The 16,096-nt window shown below is 37.8% G+C and overlaps 2 protein-coding genes across 2 annotated transcripts in view; one reads left to right on the top strand and one right to left on the bottom strand.

The window, feature by feature from the left end:
• The window catches only part of LOC144636029 (inositol-pentakisphosphate 2-kinase-like), a 171,069-nt gene that overhangs the window by 112,568 nt on the left and 42,405 nt on the right, over window positions 1-16,096 (top strand). The gene's annotated exons all lie outside the window — the stretch shown is intronic.
• LOC144637140 (uncharacterized) overlaps window positions 1-16,096 on the bottom strand; it is a 45,861-nt gene that overhangs the window by 7,461 nt on the left and 22,304 nt on the right. The window contains exons 5-6 of the mRNA XM_078496284.1: window positions 15,473-15,512; window positions 15,096-15,222 (exon numbers count right to left, since the gene is read on the bottom strand). Coding sequence (XP_078352410.1) covers window positions 15,096-15,222; window positions 15,473-15,512 — 167 coding nt within the window. The remainder of the gene's footprint in view (window positions 1-15,095; window positions 15,223-15,472; window positions 15,513-16,096) is intronic.

Raw genomic sequence — 16,096 nt, 5'->3', positions numbered from 1 at the left:
TCAGTGATCCCCCCTTTTGGGCTCTCAGTTACGACTGATCCCCCTCTCTGTTCATCTATAATTCAAGTGATCCCCCCCAAAATCCTCCGCTCCCCCCCAGGCGATAAATAATGACCGGTCCCTAAAGAAAATAAACATTCTAGACCGATTTTTGATAAAGGTTCTTAAGGAGGCTCGATGTAGTTTTTTTTAGCCCTAGGGTGGTCGTTTTGAAGATGAAATTTATCTAGGAAGCCAATCTTCTGATTTTTGCAAAAATCCACCATAATGATCAAATATGCTGGACCAAAGTTTAATTTTTTACTGGTCGCTTTGTCACAAAGGGTTACCATAGCAACGATTGTCGTTTTCTATTGTTTTCATACAAGCCTGATTTTCTCGAAATCTAGATTGACTCTTGGTATTGTACAGCCCCCGAAATGATCCCGACCCCGAAGTGATCCCAAATTGACCCTTAAATGATCCCGACCTTGAAATGACCCCCAACCCAGAACTGATCCCAAAATTGACCCTGAAATGATCCCGACCTTGAAATAATCCCCAACCCAGAACTGATCCCCAAAATTGACCCTGAAATGATCCCGACCCCGAAATGATCCCCAACCCAGAACTGATCCCCAAATTAAACTGACCCTGAAATGATCCCGACCCCGGAATGATCCCCCAATTTTTTAACGCTAACCCTGAAATGACCCCTGAGTGATTTTTGGAATAAATTTTTATAGGAGCTACCCGTACGTCACGGACAACGCATCTTGAAAAATTGGCAAGTTTTTTCAAGTTTGTCATTCGTAATCCGACTTAAGGTTGGTCAGTCGAAACCATCCTTGTTTATTTTCGGCTTTTTATTTCTCCTTTGCTGTTTAACTACGTTGTAAAACTATTATTTTGATGTTTTCTTCAATTTGAAAGAAATCAGAAAAAAATTTAAAATACCGTGACATAGCTCCTTTAACATGTAAATGTGGATTACTCAATAAAAGGGAAATTGAAGCCATAAAGTCAAGTACAACTTAAAAATTTGAGAAGACTTTATTTAGTAATAAATAAAGCAGAATGCAATACGTAACCATATATTAGCTGCGGTCACATCTACGACTTAACTAAAGTTTAACTATAGTTAGTCTCAAGTTGCGTGACGTCATAACTAACTATAGTTAGTGCTTTCGGTCGTCTTTGCGGTCACACCAATGCAGTTAAGGTGATTCCACTGAAATAGAAAGAGTATTAAAAATGTTCTGAAACTTGGTCCAGATTACAATTATGTTATGAGCATTAAAAAAATGAAATAAAAAATGGGGGTCACCGCGCTAGTTTTTGTGTAAAATGGATGGGCATTATAGTAAATATACGACCCGCGAGGTATATATTAGGAATCTCAGTAATTTGAATGGGGAACTAATGTTTCTAGAAAAAAAATCATCATTACATTGAAGTATTTGTCTAGCTCAACAAAATAGACTCTGATGTTATATTTAAAACTATTTTTAATGTACAGGAATTAAGATAATGAAAAAAATTAAAGATTTTGCTTCGGGCGCATGTCAACCACACTACCTGAAAACGTGTTTTTTACGGCATTAAAATTAAAATATCTCAATGTAGAGTTTTAAACTTCCCTTAGCCTGAAGGGAATCTCGTAGTATTCTGTGTGCGCGCGCTAAATGACGCGAAATCGTATGCGCAGCAAGGATGCGCAATGCAGTGGAATCACCTTAACTATAGTTAGTTCTGATTAGCTTTTGAATAATTTCAAATTTAAATTAGTTTATGACAGCCCTTGTTGTTGATCTGTGACTACTGTAGTTGTTCCTCTATTTTTTCTATATTTGCACGGCATCTCGGCGTTGAAAAAAATAAAATGAAGTAAGCATGCTAGAAGCCGAATAATTCAAGCTTTATTTTTGCTATTAAACATTAGTGATATGTACTTTCCTGGTATGTTGTTCTTCTTTTTTTCCTTCCCTTCGCGCTTTGTTTTGCATATTTATGTCCATCTCGCACGTGCAAAAAGAATTGTCGCATTCTGATTGGTTTTTCGTTTGTAAACTTAGGACTAACCAATGAACCCTGCTTGGGTATAACTATAGTTAGTGCGTATTTTTTTGGATCAGCGAGGCGTAAATTTTCTAACTATAGTTAGGGTGAACAGAGAAGCGGTCACATTACCGAAATAGCTAACTATAGTTAACGCCATCTTAACTATAGTTAGCAGTCCAGATGTGACCGCAGCCATTATATAGGACGCTAATTCGTAGTTGGTATGTATGTTTCAAAATTGGTTATTCTCTATGATGGGAAAACAAGTAATAATAATAATAATAATAACAACAATAATAATAATAATAATAATAATAATAATAATAATCAACTTTATTTATAGAGGGTGAACACAGAACAGTAAAAACTGAAAAACCAGTGGCCCTCTAATATAAATTACAATCAAGAACTAAAAATTATGCTAAAAATCTAACAATCTAAAATTACAAAATTTAGTTAAAAATACGCTATAATATAAAAACTAGGTAAAAATTACTCTAAAATGACGAAAGTGATATAAAAGAATTAACTAAAAGGTAAAATGATCTAAATGTTTGTATGTATCTTTAAAAAAATCAAACGTAGCCTTCTTAAAACTTACTAAACTAGTCTTGTTCCTAATAATGGTAGGTATAGTATTCCAGAGGCGTGTAGTCGATACTGTGAAAGACCTTCCGCCTTCTGACTCCCGTTTGAATCGAGGGCAGACAAGGTTTAGTAGTCCATGTCTGCTCGATCTTTCATTGATGCCGGCGTTTCTTATCAGCATCTGTGACAAATAATATGGACAGTCCCCAGACAGTCGCTTGTATACCATTGATAACCTATTTACATTTGCCTCATGATAAAATGGAACCCAATCTAATTCTTTAAACAGTTGTACGCGGTGACCTGCAAATAATTAGCCCAACCACGAGCTAAACCGAACGGCACTTGTAAGCCATGAGGCCGGGAACGTTGCCACTCTTTCAACTAAGAAAAGCGAAGACGCGCGTTGTTGAGTACATGAAGAACAAATTTGTCCAAAGTGCAATAGGACTTTCGGTGGCAATTTATGGCAATTAATGAAAGCGATGTGATACAGTATTATGCCGACGGTTGTTTTACTTTTGCAAAGAGTGCTCTAAAGATGTAGATTGGTATTGGTAAGTATTTCTGGTATCATGCGGTATTGCTGTCTACAATTTATAATGAAACTTGTTACTTCTACTATTTTTTAATTGACTGTACCCTATTTTATAGCCTCAGTATCCCTTATTACTGAGCGATCCACATTTCCATGCTGAAACGTAATTCTAAAAACTACTTGGGAATCATTTCAGGGTCAGCGTGAAAAAATTGCCGATCATTCCGTGGTCGGGATCACTTCAGGGTCAATTTGGGGATCAGTTCGGGGGCTGTACAGTATTCACGTTTTTATATGTTTAAGTATAGAAGATTGACAACCTGTAGACGAAATTTTAGAAAAATCTGTAAGAGCGATTTAGAGTAAATCAAGAATGAAGTTTTTTGAAACTTCTTGTAGTTTCCTAAAGTTGGCAGTCGTTATATTTTAACAAATTAAAGCATAAAACTCTCTCGCTTTTAGTTAATGGTCTTTGATGGTGTAAGTATTTTTTTAACAAAAAAAGAACTTTGCAAATGGCTACGATAACAAGATATTAAATTTTGAATAACTGCGCTCAAATACTACGAAACAATTTTAAAGCGCCTATTTCATATTAAAATGGGATATTTCTGAAAACTTTATTCTTTATTCCCGGGCGTAATACATTTGGCCATCGATCAAAGCTCCGCACGGCTGCGCCCTTCCAAATGCGCATGAGAACCACCTAGTCCATTCCTGCAGACAGCGTCATCTCTAGTTTCGCTGCTCTCGGGTGGCGGCGAGGTCCTCCATGCCAACCAGACCATGGAGTTCCTACTTTGCGATAATAGCAAGCCCAATCCCGGGCTTTTGGCCCACTTGGTCGCAACATATTTGGCCGTCTGCACTCTGCACAGCTGCGGCACTCAAAATGCGTAAATGCATTTACTAGACCATTGCTTTGGACAGCTTCCTGCCATGTTGGGTGGCTCTGGGGTGGCGGCAAGGTCCTTCGGGCGGACTAGACCATGCAGTACCTACTTTGCGCTAATTGCAAACCCCATTATAGGAGTCCGGCACACTAACCACTAAGCCAGCGCACCTCCCTTATACAGGGTCATTCTAAAGCAGCCATGGCTAAACGCTGGAGGGATATCAGCCACTAGGAGTGCTTTTTACTGCCTACATCTCTCGAGACCTCTCAGAAGGTTGACGCGCAGTATCGCGTGTTTGTCCTGTTTTTGGGTTCTCAAACAAATCCCAGGAAGGTACATACCGTAACATTCCGGTTATAAGCCCCCCCCCCGCTTATAAGCCCCCCCCCAGTTATAGGCCCATCTAACTGGAAACAAAAAATTACATCCAGTTATAAGCCCCCCTCTGCCGGATGATAGTACTGAACGGTGCTAAATGTTGCTTTATTACGCGTTTTTAACTTAAAAACGTATTTCGATCAACACTCCCGTTGCTCTTTTCGAAACATTTTTTTTTATATTCTGCTGATAACCCTCCCGGATATAAGCCCCTCCGCTTATAAGCCCACACAAAACCCTTTACGAAGATGTATAATCCCAGGGCTTAGAAGCGGTATGTGTTATTTGCCGGCCGGGAGATCCGCATAAAGAAAAACACTACCCGAGGTCTTGAGTACGGCCTGAGGCCGTAGGCCGAGGGCTCGGCTCAAGACCGAACCGGCAAATAACCAGCAAATAACGTTTTAACTTATTTAAAGGAGTAATCCCCCTACCCTAATAAATAGAGAGACTTAGCTTAAATTAGAATCATTCTTAGGGCTATCAAAAAATAAAATGTGTTTATATTTACGTTTGATTAAAATCAAGAATAGAAACTATTAAATAAATTCATCAGAAAAATGCAAATAGTTCACATGTTCACGACACACTGGACACTACTCTCACTACTCTCGGCTCAAGACCGAACCGGCAAATAACCAGCAAATAACGTTTTAACTTATTTAAAGGAGTAATCCCCCTACCCTAATAAATAGAGAGACTTAGCTTAATTAGAATCATTCTTGGGGATATCAAAAAATAAAATGTGTTTATATTTACGTTTGATTAAAATCAAGAATAGAAACACCGTTATCGGCATATATTTCTTTTTATCTTCTTTGCATGTAACACATGCTCCACACATTTGTTGCAGAATTTACTGAACACATGTAAGATAAATGGGATTCACCCACGTGCTGTTCCCATCGCGGGTCTGTAGTTCGGATCACAGGGGACCCTCACATCAGATGTGAGGATAGTTACGAGCGGTTTCCGAAGATTTCTCGGTTCCAGAACTCGTACCGGCTGATCGCATATAATGTATTCGGCTTCAGACCACTTGCTAGCAGACCGCGTATAAAAACTTCAAATGGTCGCTTCGAAACAAAAGACGCTACAGGCCCCTTATCTGATGGCAAAAATTTTTTTTGGGATCACTTTCTTGGGGAGCTTGGAAACCAGGCTTGATTTGGTAGCCGAGCCTTCTCCTCACAATGTAACCTTGTTTACAGACAACAGCGAAATTTTCACAGAATATCCCCTGAAACTTCTTGAGAGTATTAGATGTTTGTTTAGAAATGTCAAGCGATTCCAAAAATTACTTTGGTTTTCTAGTTTACAAAATATCCGAACTTCGGTATACTATAAAATCGCTATGTTCTCGACACTTAGAAAAATTTTGGCTCAGCCCGGAAGTATATTGAAACAGAAAACCAGTCACGCAAACGAATGAATGGATGAATATCTCTATTTACTTTAAAAACCCAATAAGAATATTCGAAGTTTGTTTAGAAATGCCAAGCGATTCTTAAAATTATTTCGGTTTCGAAGTGGACGAATTTTTCGAGCTTGTGCATACCATAAAATCGCTATGTTCATGACACTTACACCCGCTCATCTTTCGATGTGCTACACAAACAAGACGGATCGAAATCCGCCAATCACAGCCCACTAGCATGACCTTCTGAACTTGTGGGCTCATTTCCGGCCGGTGTTGATTTCATGCAAATGAGCCCACAAGTTCAGAAGGTCATACTAGTGGGCTGTGATTGGCGGATTTCGATCCGTCTTGTTTGTGTACCTTATTGTTACTAATTTTCGCGGTAACTTAATTTCGCGAAAATGGAACTGGCATATTTCGCGGGTCTTAAATTTTGCGATTTGGCCAGAAAAATATGTTTAGAGGAACTAAATTTCGCGAAAAGTGTCAAAATACTGGTCTGAATTAACAAACAGTAAGTCTCAAAATCGGCACAACTTATTGAAATTTTCCACTAGCAATTGTTTCCAACGACACTGAACAAAACCATATAAGAAAACAAAACTTAAAACAGTTTGTCATGTTCCTTTGTAACAAAGCAGAGCTAATTTGACGACTGTACCAAGATAACTATGTAGTAAACTGACGGCAACGTTGATTAATCATAATGAATTATATAGAAGGGTATTAAAGTTCACGTCGTTATTTTTCGCGAGAACCTTTTTTCGCGGGTCTTTAATTTCGCGATTTTTTGAAAATCGCGAAAATCGCGAAAATTAAGTCCCGCGAAAATAAGTAACAATAAGGTAGCACATCGAAATAAAGATGAGCGGGTGTATTGTTAGCGATTTTATAGTATGCACAAGCTCGAAAAATTCGTCCACTTAGAAACCAAAATAATTTTAAGAATCGCTTTGCATTTCTAAACAAACATCGAATATTCTTATTGGGTTATTAAAGTAAATAGAGATATTCATCCATTCATTCATTAGTGTGAGGTTTTCTGTTTCAATATTGCTCACTTCCGGGCTGAGCCAAAATTTTTCGAGCCAAAAGTGTCGAGAACATAGCGATTTTATGGTATACCGAAGTTCGGATATTTCTTCAACTAGAAAACCAAAAACCAAACATTATGTCTAGACATAATGTTGTTTATGTCGAGGCATGTTCATTTGATAACCCGTTGGGCGATTCCGTACCAGGTACAAAGTTGAACCAATAAGATTTTAGGGCGGAGTTTGCTATGTAAAAGCAGAAACAATCGCTTAATTCGTCCTTTTATTCCTCGCCATTAAAGTGTCGAGAGCTCAAGAAAATATTTTGCGACTCCATCTGAAGCAAGATGTTCAAGTGTTACCCTTCAGTTTCAAAGATAAGTACAAGATTATTGTTCGTTGTTTACTAGCAATACGGTGTCTTTTTAGGAAGACTTATAAGCAGTCTGCATGATCGTGTATGTTTTGATTACACACGCAGTCAGCTAAGCTAGATCCGGTACTTATAACTAAGGGTTTATTGCTTTAACACAGAACTGGAGCCATCGACATGGCGATCCGCTTGTTATTTTTGTATCCACTACCTAGCTAAACCTTTCTCTTTTCATTCCTTCATGTCGTAAATTATAAGCTGACGCTAAGTTGAACTTTATACGCGGTACACCGTCGGAGGGATGGCTAACATCATATCAAAGTGCTCGTGTTCTCGATCGGTTTCATCTACAATGAGTAGTTCTAAGGTCGCCGTGCAGAATTTCATTTAACTTTATAGTAGTTATTCTTCATTTTGCAAGGCTTTTAGCAATTCACCATCACATGTGCACTAGGTTCCACATATTTTCGTGCTTATGCTTTCTATTGAATTTGAGGAGCAGTGTAATTTTACGCGTTTCTTGCCGGTTCATATTTATCCAAGCCGAATTGTTTATTGCCTTGCCTCTTTTTATTGTTATTGTGGGTTTTCCACTTGGCAGGCTTTTTATATTGGTTCAGTGGTCGATGTTATTTTACGATCTTGGTATCGTATTTTTATCGGCTTTGGCAAGTTATTTGTTTAGCCTTGAACCTGGCATTTTATTTCCTGCTCTCTCATGTTTTTTACTTCTAATTTATAATCTTCTATTACAATTATACTTTTCGGTATGTGCAAAAATTTGCAGCTTGAAATCAGTAACCTTAGATGATTTGTTCGTAGTTTCTCCATTCGTTAAACTTAGCTTCTCTGTGGGTAGGCTGTCGGGTTTTTTCAGACAACAATTGACAGTAGGCCTTTGAGGCGCGCCCCCTTTTTGTTGATTTTCCTGTCAACAAGTAGATTTCGCAATTACCTTTCTATTGTTGTCCTTTGGCGGCCGTGACGGACCATTTTATTTGTACACTATGCATAAAAAAGTGTTCTCGTTTTATAAGGACCGCTTATATTGCTTTGGCTGCTCACAGGCGCCCTTCAGTTACTTTCTACATGTTCCATTTTTAAAATTCCAAAAGCAAAACAGCTACTTGCTACTTCGTTGCATTTTTATCATTTCCGTTTGAAAAGATTTCATTTAGTAGCATAGCAACGAATGACCGGACGACAGAAGGGTTTTGATACGATTACATGCAATTCATATGCAAGACTTTAGTACGCATATTAACATATGCTTTGCTTGCCCATATCAATACTTGTGGGGCTTTGTTCCCCTTGTTCACTGGTCATATTTGCCAGTTTTTATTGGAGACTTCGTTTCTCCATTTGATGGGGAATTATCCCCTTTGTTGTTTATCGCTGTTATTATTTTAGACGGTATGGCATGAACGACCCCTTTGTCCAGAGCTTTGCCTCAGTGACCTTCTCATGCACTAATCGTACCGTCGGGGTTTTGTTTTCAGAACCCGTGCTGTTTCCCTTTTGGGGCAGTATTTGCATTTTAAAGCGATGTTAGTTTTATTTTGTGGGGCTGTGTTCCCCTTGTACACTGGTCATGCCAGTTTTATCGGAGGCTTCGTTCTCCATTATGATGGGGAATTATATCCCCTTTGTGTGTCTATTGTTGATGAGCAAGCTTTAGCTGTTATGCTGTACAAGTTTATTTTGATCCTATATGCAACCAGTTTTAAGATCGTGCTATTGTGTTTTTGTTTTGTACATTGTGTAACTTCTTATGGACGTGTTGAGATCGGTTTACTGCCTTTATTTCGAAACATATACAATAATTCGTTACATCATTTTCCTGTAAAACGGATTGTTTTTATTTGAGTTAAAATTGATTTCCTGTTCACTTCCTGTGGTTCACAATGACAATGACATGATTTTATCGAGGTATTCCGTATCTATAGATGACATTACCAGCTAGTATATCTAATTATATATTTTTCATACAGGTTCATTTTTATATAATGTTTGATATCTATGATTAAGATCAAAGCGGCACCTGATCTACAAATAAATGGATTTACGCTATTAAAAAGGAACACTTTTTTTTTTTTTTTTTTTTTTTTTTTTTAAGTAATTAAACATCATTACACTGGTACAAAGTTCAAAATATTCTCAAATTTGCAGGAGACATTGGGACAGTATACCAGTGTGGAGCCCCTAAACGAAATTTATTAATTGCAGTTCTATGTAGGGGATTTTTAATAGCATCTAAACAGTCAGTTTTGTTGGTGTCCGTTTTCAAACGGGTATAGAAACAAAGTTTTCTTCTCGAGTTAAGAAGTGAAAGAAACTTTGCGCATATTGTGCCTAACATGAGAGATACACGTTTTGGTGTTGCTATTATTTAACATCATGGAACTAGAATTAAACATCTTACTTAGCATCGATATTCGCTTATTATGCTTGAGACAATTATATATGATGCAACTCTAAACGTACGTTTTATTATACGGAACAATAATTTTTGTCATGTTTACCTTTATAAGTAATTTTCACCTAAACCATATTATCCCAATTTCATCACCTATCGTAACAGGCCCACATTACTATCTACTAGTCACAATAATTTTACCCAGTTTAAACAGCTTTCTTTTGCATCTACATACCTTAAGTTGGTCGTGCCTACAGTCTATTCTCATTCTACACAAAGTACTCCGCACTCAATTATTAAGTTCTCTGGAGACAAATTTGGCTGGATCCAGTGGTAGTGTTTCAGTTATCTGTTTGGTCTCGTCTGCTGCACAGGCTAGTGCTAATGCTACATGCGTACAATTGTTCAGATTCCGTAGGAATGCTATTTTTGGTAATTCACCAATTGTTATTTCTTTTTGGCAGTTTTTGGTCTATCAGCTCATTTGTATTTCTCTATTTAGGTTCACAACAGGATTTTATCAGCAATAGTCACTGTCGCTGGAGATGTCTAACAAACTGCAGACGAATTTAATCTCATGGCTATCAACATTTTGTACTCTGCTATTCCAATGCAACGTACCGCGTACCTGCTGATCATTACAATTTGATGTACAACTTCTCCGGATAAACAATCTTTTAGGAGCACGCTGCTTTGGACATTTTCTTGACCCGTCAAAGATGTTTTCATGTACAACAGTAGCTAACCGTACACTGATGGCGAGGGCAAGGTGTGATGAACTACGCATTTTGTTGCGGCTTAAATTATAATTATTCAGAGCTACTGTAAAAATAATAAGGTGTGCTAAAGTAGTTGCCTGAATGTTTTCTATTGGCACCTAATCACTGCCATTAGTTCTAAACTTAATTATCAAACCTTACTCCCTCAAGGTTGTCAAGGCCTGGCTCTGCATTCGGGAGGGTGCAGGTTTTTCCCCAAAGACGGGGTTTTTTCCTGGCGGGCAGCAGGCCAACTATTTTATGCTACAACAGCATCATTTTTAGAACTCTGTTGAGTTAATTTGAGCTATCTTGTTTAGCTTGGATCAGACAAAGGGCTGCCATGCGTAATCTATCATGTTTAGCATGGGTCAGACAAAGGGCTGCCATGCATAACCTATTTTGTTTAGCATGGGTCAGGCAAAGGGCTGCCATGCATAATTGTGTTCTTATGGTACGACCGTTACACACTGAATGTAATTCCTCTTAAAGAAAAGAGACGCATAGTGTAGTCGATTTTGTTACCAAAAGCACGGAATTCAGGTCATATATAGCTTTTCTATAGTAAGGTATCATTTATTTTTAAGAAATGAAAACCAAAATGCCATTTCACATTTTGCAGATTTGTTCCTTTTCGCCTGTTACTTTACACCTATTACAAAACCGTGTTTTCGCTTTGGTGGTACATGTACATTTCACGCTGCAGAAATCATTTTTCTCTGATGCCTGGATACGTGCTATTGGTCGCTGGTTATGGGCTTCATTTCTTGTTAATTTACGTTTTGCCATTTAGCCTCCTCTACGCATTTTGTGATGTATTGTAGGTTATGGACAATTTGCTGCTAGGTGCCTTAGAGCATTTTTAAGTGATTACACTCCTTTTTTGTATAAGAATACAGTTTTTCCGACCTAGGCTGGATATTCTTATTTTTCTGCCGATTTTAGGCTGAAAATATTCTTATGAACATTCTTAGAAAATACCCGGGAAAATACCGTTTGACATTTCCGTTTTAGCAAGTATTGGGTAATCAATTACAAGTGTTTGGTGTCCAGATCTGTGTCGTGTTACATCGTGCACGTGTTCCATCGCTTTTCGTTGCAGCCAGGACGCGTCAGATAACAATTGGCCGTTTGGCTTTATACAAAGCATTCCTCACAGAGATACAATGAAGGAAATGTAAACACCTGATTTTGTTTCACCTAGAAATATTTTTAATTTTTTGTATTCACAAATTTTCAACTCAAAATTATATTCTTTTCAAAATCTCAGCCTCGGGTTTATTCTTAAGATATTCAAAAAAAAAAAAAAAAAAAAAAAATCGAAATTTCAGCCTCGATATTCTTATAAAGTAGATTCTTATAAAATAAAAAAGAGTGTAATTTATAGTTAATCAATCGATTCTCAACTGTTTTTGATATTTTTATCTTAAGGCTGCTAGGACAGCGTTAAGCTTACCAAAAGGTTCAGACATAAGGCTGCTTTTTGGCAAGCATTTTTCTGCTTGTTCATTCCGTATCTCGTGAAGTGAAATGCTCACCATTGTGGTTCAGACAAGTGGCTGCCACTTTGTATGCATTACACTTTTGATTTCGTAATATCATCAGCCACGGGCTGCTGTTGTTTTCACCCTTTAACGCGAGCTTTGCCTTCCTTTTTGTTGTGGGGCTTGTGCCACAGTTGTGTGGCTCGTGGCGTTTTTTGGCGCCCCACGTTTACATTATCGTTTAATCTGTTCAGATCTTCTATATTTTGTTATGACTTAGAGATAATTGATTTAATTAAAACTGCCACATGCGTGGCCAATTTTCTCCAAGTCATTTGTATTATTGAGTTCTAACCTTCTCAACCCTTCGAAGTATCTTATTCAAGCAAAGCTCGCGTCAAAGGTCGTTTATCCTAGGAACGTGCGTCGATATAAAACCAAACATTATGTCTAGACATAATGTTGTTTATGTCGAGGCATGTTCATTTGATAACCCGTTGGGCGATTCCGTACCAGGTACAAAGTTGAACCAATAAGATTTTAGGGCGGAGTTTGCTATGTAAAAGCAGAAACAATCGCTTAATTCGTCCTTTTATTCCTCGCCATTAAAGTGTCGAGAGCTCAAGAAAATATTTCCCTCCACCACCCCTTATCGCCGACCAACGGGTTTTTCCCTGCTATCAGCCGTTTTTCCGAATGTTTATTCATTTCTGTTCGTTTTATTGTTGTGGTTGCGTTTTTTGGCGCCCCACGTTTACATTATCGTTTAATCTGTTCAGATCTTCTATATTTTGTTATGACTTAGAGATAATTGATTTAATTAAAACTGCCACATGCGTGGCCAATTTTCTCCAAGTCATTTGTATTATTGAGTTCTAACCTTCTCAACCCTTCGAAGTATCTTATTCAAGCAAAGCTCGCGTCAAAGGTCGTTTATCCTAGGAACGTGCGTCGATATAAATCATTTTTTGAATCGCTTGACATTTCTAAACAAACATCTGATACTCTCAAGAAGTGCAGTTTCAGAAGGATATTCTATGAAAATTTTGCACATTGTGAGGAGAAGGCTCGGCTACCAAATCAAGCCTGGTTTCCAAGCTCCCCAAGAAAGTGATCCCAAAAAAAATTTTGCTATCTGATGTGAGGGCCCACTGTGGCTCGGATCATGGGTTCGAATCTCACTTGAACCACTGAATTTTCTCAGTTATCAGGATTTACGGTGTAGCATTTATCGTTCAATTTATTAATTTCTCGAACTATTAAACAAATTCATCAGAAAAATGCAAATAGTTCACATGTTCACGACACACTGGACACTACTCTCATTGACGCACACACGGCAAACAGCAGACGGTAACAACAACAACGACTACAAGTAGCTTTATTTGCATGATGACAAATATTAATACTGAATTGACAAATCTTTTTTAGGTAATCGAAGTATGAAAATGTGAACTTCATTATCATTATTTTTAATTTTATTGTTATAATCATCATCATCATCATCATCAATATTATATCTTTGGCGCCTTCTTCTGGTTCATTGCTTTATATTAGGTAGGTTATATTCTATCTGCTGTAAATCCTGTCCCTAAGAAAAAATTCAGGTTAACCAGGACAATAGCAAATGTAGTAGAAGTTTCGTGATTTGCAGAACAAACGTTACGCTTAAAACGCACGTAAACAGGAGTTAAAAACTTTCAGGTTGTGGTTTGTCTTTTGAGGCACATGCGAATAAAATTTACGAGGTTTTTTCTTATATTTTGTGCCCTTAACTACATCTGCCTATTTAGTAGGTACACTTTCTTTTGTTTCTGCGTTGATCGCGATCGCTTGCGCCATGTCGCATCACATTAGAGCGTGCGCTCACGTTGAAATTATATTTGTCAGGGTCCACCTATGGACAAATAGTAGACGCTTAATTAACCAATCAGAGCGCGTGCTTTACTTAAGTTGTGCTATAATTAACAATTATTCTATGAAATCGAGATGAATATTCTGCCACTATTCACCGAGATTTCAAAGAATAATTGTTTTCAATTTTTTGAAAAAAGTTTTTAGGGGTGGAATTTGCTACATTAGGCATTAATGGAAAAAGACCAAACAAATCATAAAAGGTATTGCTAAGCTTTACATTTGCAGCATAGGTAGTATAATTAAACTAAAGTTTGAAAGTTCATCAAATGAATGTTTATACCCACATAGAACACGACTGGCTGACTCGGCAACAACTGAACTAAAACTACATAGCTATTTAACGTGGCGAGCAGATCAACAAACGAAGAAAGATAAAACGGTACATGTATTTACTTATTTGCGAAATCTCAATACGGTTCATTCATTGATAATTCGATTCATTCGCGCCGACACTACCAATCAAATTCACGAATTAATTGCTGGTTATTTTTAACTTGTGAAATAAAAACTAACGAGTGTTTCGGCATTACTTTGTGCCCTTAGCTACAATTATCTATTAAAAAGTTACATCCGACATAGTGTTTAGGCCGTTTGTTTGAAAAGGTCATTGTTTTCCTTGTCATTCAACCAGGATATATCCCATGGCTTTGATGTGTTTGTTTCCATTATCAGGATTTGATACTGCCTCGTTTCCACACGTGTTAGAGTCATCAGGATGCCCTCTTGTGCCAAACCCGATTCTGGAATCACACGAACCACAGTTATTTTCATTATTTGTAACGATACCGATTCTGGCTTTACAAGTATTCAAACAATATAAATTAAAGCCTTCCTTGTTACAGTTACGCTGTAAGGAGGCCTCTGAACCAATCAGCGTCTTCCACGTGTCACGACCCAGTGAGGTGGCGCGGTATTGCCCATCAGCGATCAGTGAGTACAGAGAGTCGGCCTGCTTGTTGATGACAATGAAGTTGAGCTGTTGGCCGCTCTTCATACCAAGACAAATCTTGGAGAAGGATGTGTTCCAGTAGGTCGGTAACTTGGTCTCCTGTGTGTCAAACCCAGTCTCCCCTCCACGAATGTTGTATCCATTTTCATCGCTCCAATATCCCGAGTTATAATGAAAGGTGTTCTGTAGGGAAAAAAATCAGTTCATATCTTAGTATCTGAACAGACGTCTATATGGTTATTTTATTTTCGAATTTAGGATTGTGATTAGAAAGAATGATCAGTAAACATGGTAAATGTCACACCTTGATGCCGTCAATCTTCATGATCGGCGTCCATCCCCCATCTCCACATCCAAAATTTCCAAAGTGACAGAGAACGGAAGTTGGTTTTGAGTCAAAGTAGAGCAGTACCAGCTGGCTAGAGCTGGACCTGTGGGATATATTTGTTTTTCAAAACGTGAAAACTACAGATTGAGCAGTTTTCTCCGCTAAAAAGATGCATTGCTCATGTTACTTGTCAACTAATTTGAATTTTAATATTTATTTTTTTTGAAGAGTTATGGAGGCTACTTTAGATACTCTTCGAGCCGATAACGTCTTGAATAAATGGATATTTATCTAATTTTAGTGTAATTTCCTAAAACAGAACCATGTATTGGCTTGTTAGTAAAGTGACTTACTTGTAACTTGACTCGTAAAGTTCCTTGCATGACTTTGCAGCTGAAAAGAAAGAATCAAATTATTATCTGAATAGTTATTAGAGCGACTAATGCTTGAAACAACTCAGAGAAACATCTTATACAGTCAACTCTCTCTAAGACGGACACCGGCCTCAACTGTCCGTCTTAGAGAGGTGTCTGCCTTATAGAGAGTCGGGGTAACGTGACACCAGTAATTCTGAGATAACAAGAAGCTTGAGAAGCTTACAATCGGACGTTTAATAATTTACTATCCGCTTTGACTTGAAAGGCAGGGTTCAGTACAGCAAAACCCACGAAGCAGTTACTAAAGTACCACTCAACCCGAAGTTTGCGTAAGTCACACGGTTTGCATGAGCTGTATTAGTGTGCATAACATAATATCTAGAATGTTGTCAGGATTGCATTATTACTTAATGACTTAATGGTCTCAATTTATAAATATATTTCGCACAATACAAATAAACGATTGAACTAGACGACTAGAAAATAGAAATTTTTAACACTTAGAAAAGTGCAGCCTATTCGCAATACTTTAAGGCGGGGTTTCACCTGAAGGCCGTAAGCTTTTCGGTATTTTCCAGCCATTACACTTTAATGGGACAG

Source organism: Oculina patagonica, chromosome 13 (assembly GCF_052425735.1).
Source record: "Oculina patagonica isolate OP01 chromosome 13, crgOcupat, whole genome shotgun sequence".
In the NCBI taxonomy this organism is placed as follows: Eukaryota; Metazoa; Cnidaria; class Anthozoa; order Scleractinia; family Oculinidae; genus Oculina; species Oculina patagonica.
This window is presented reverse-complemented; position numbering and strand designations above follow the sequence as displayed.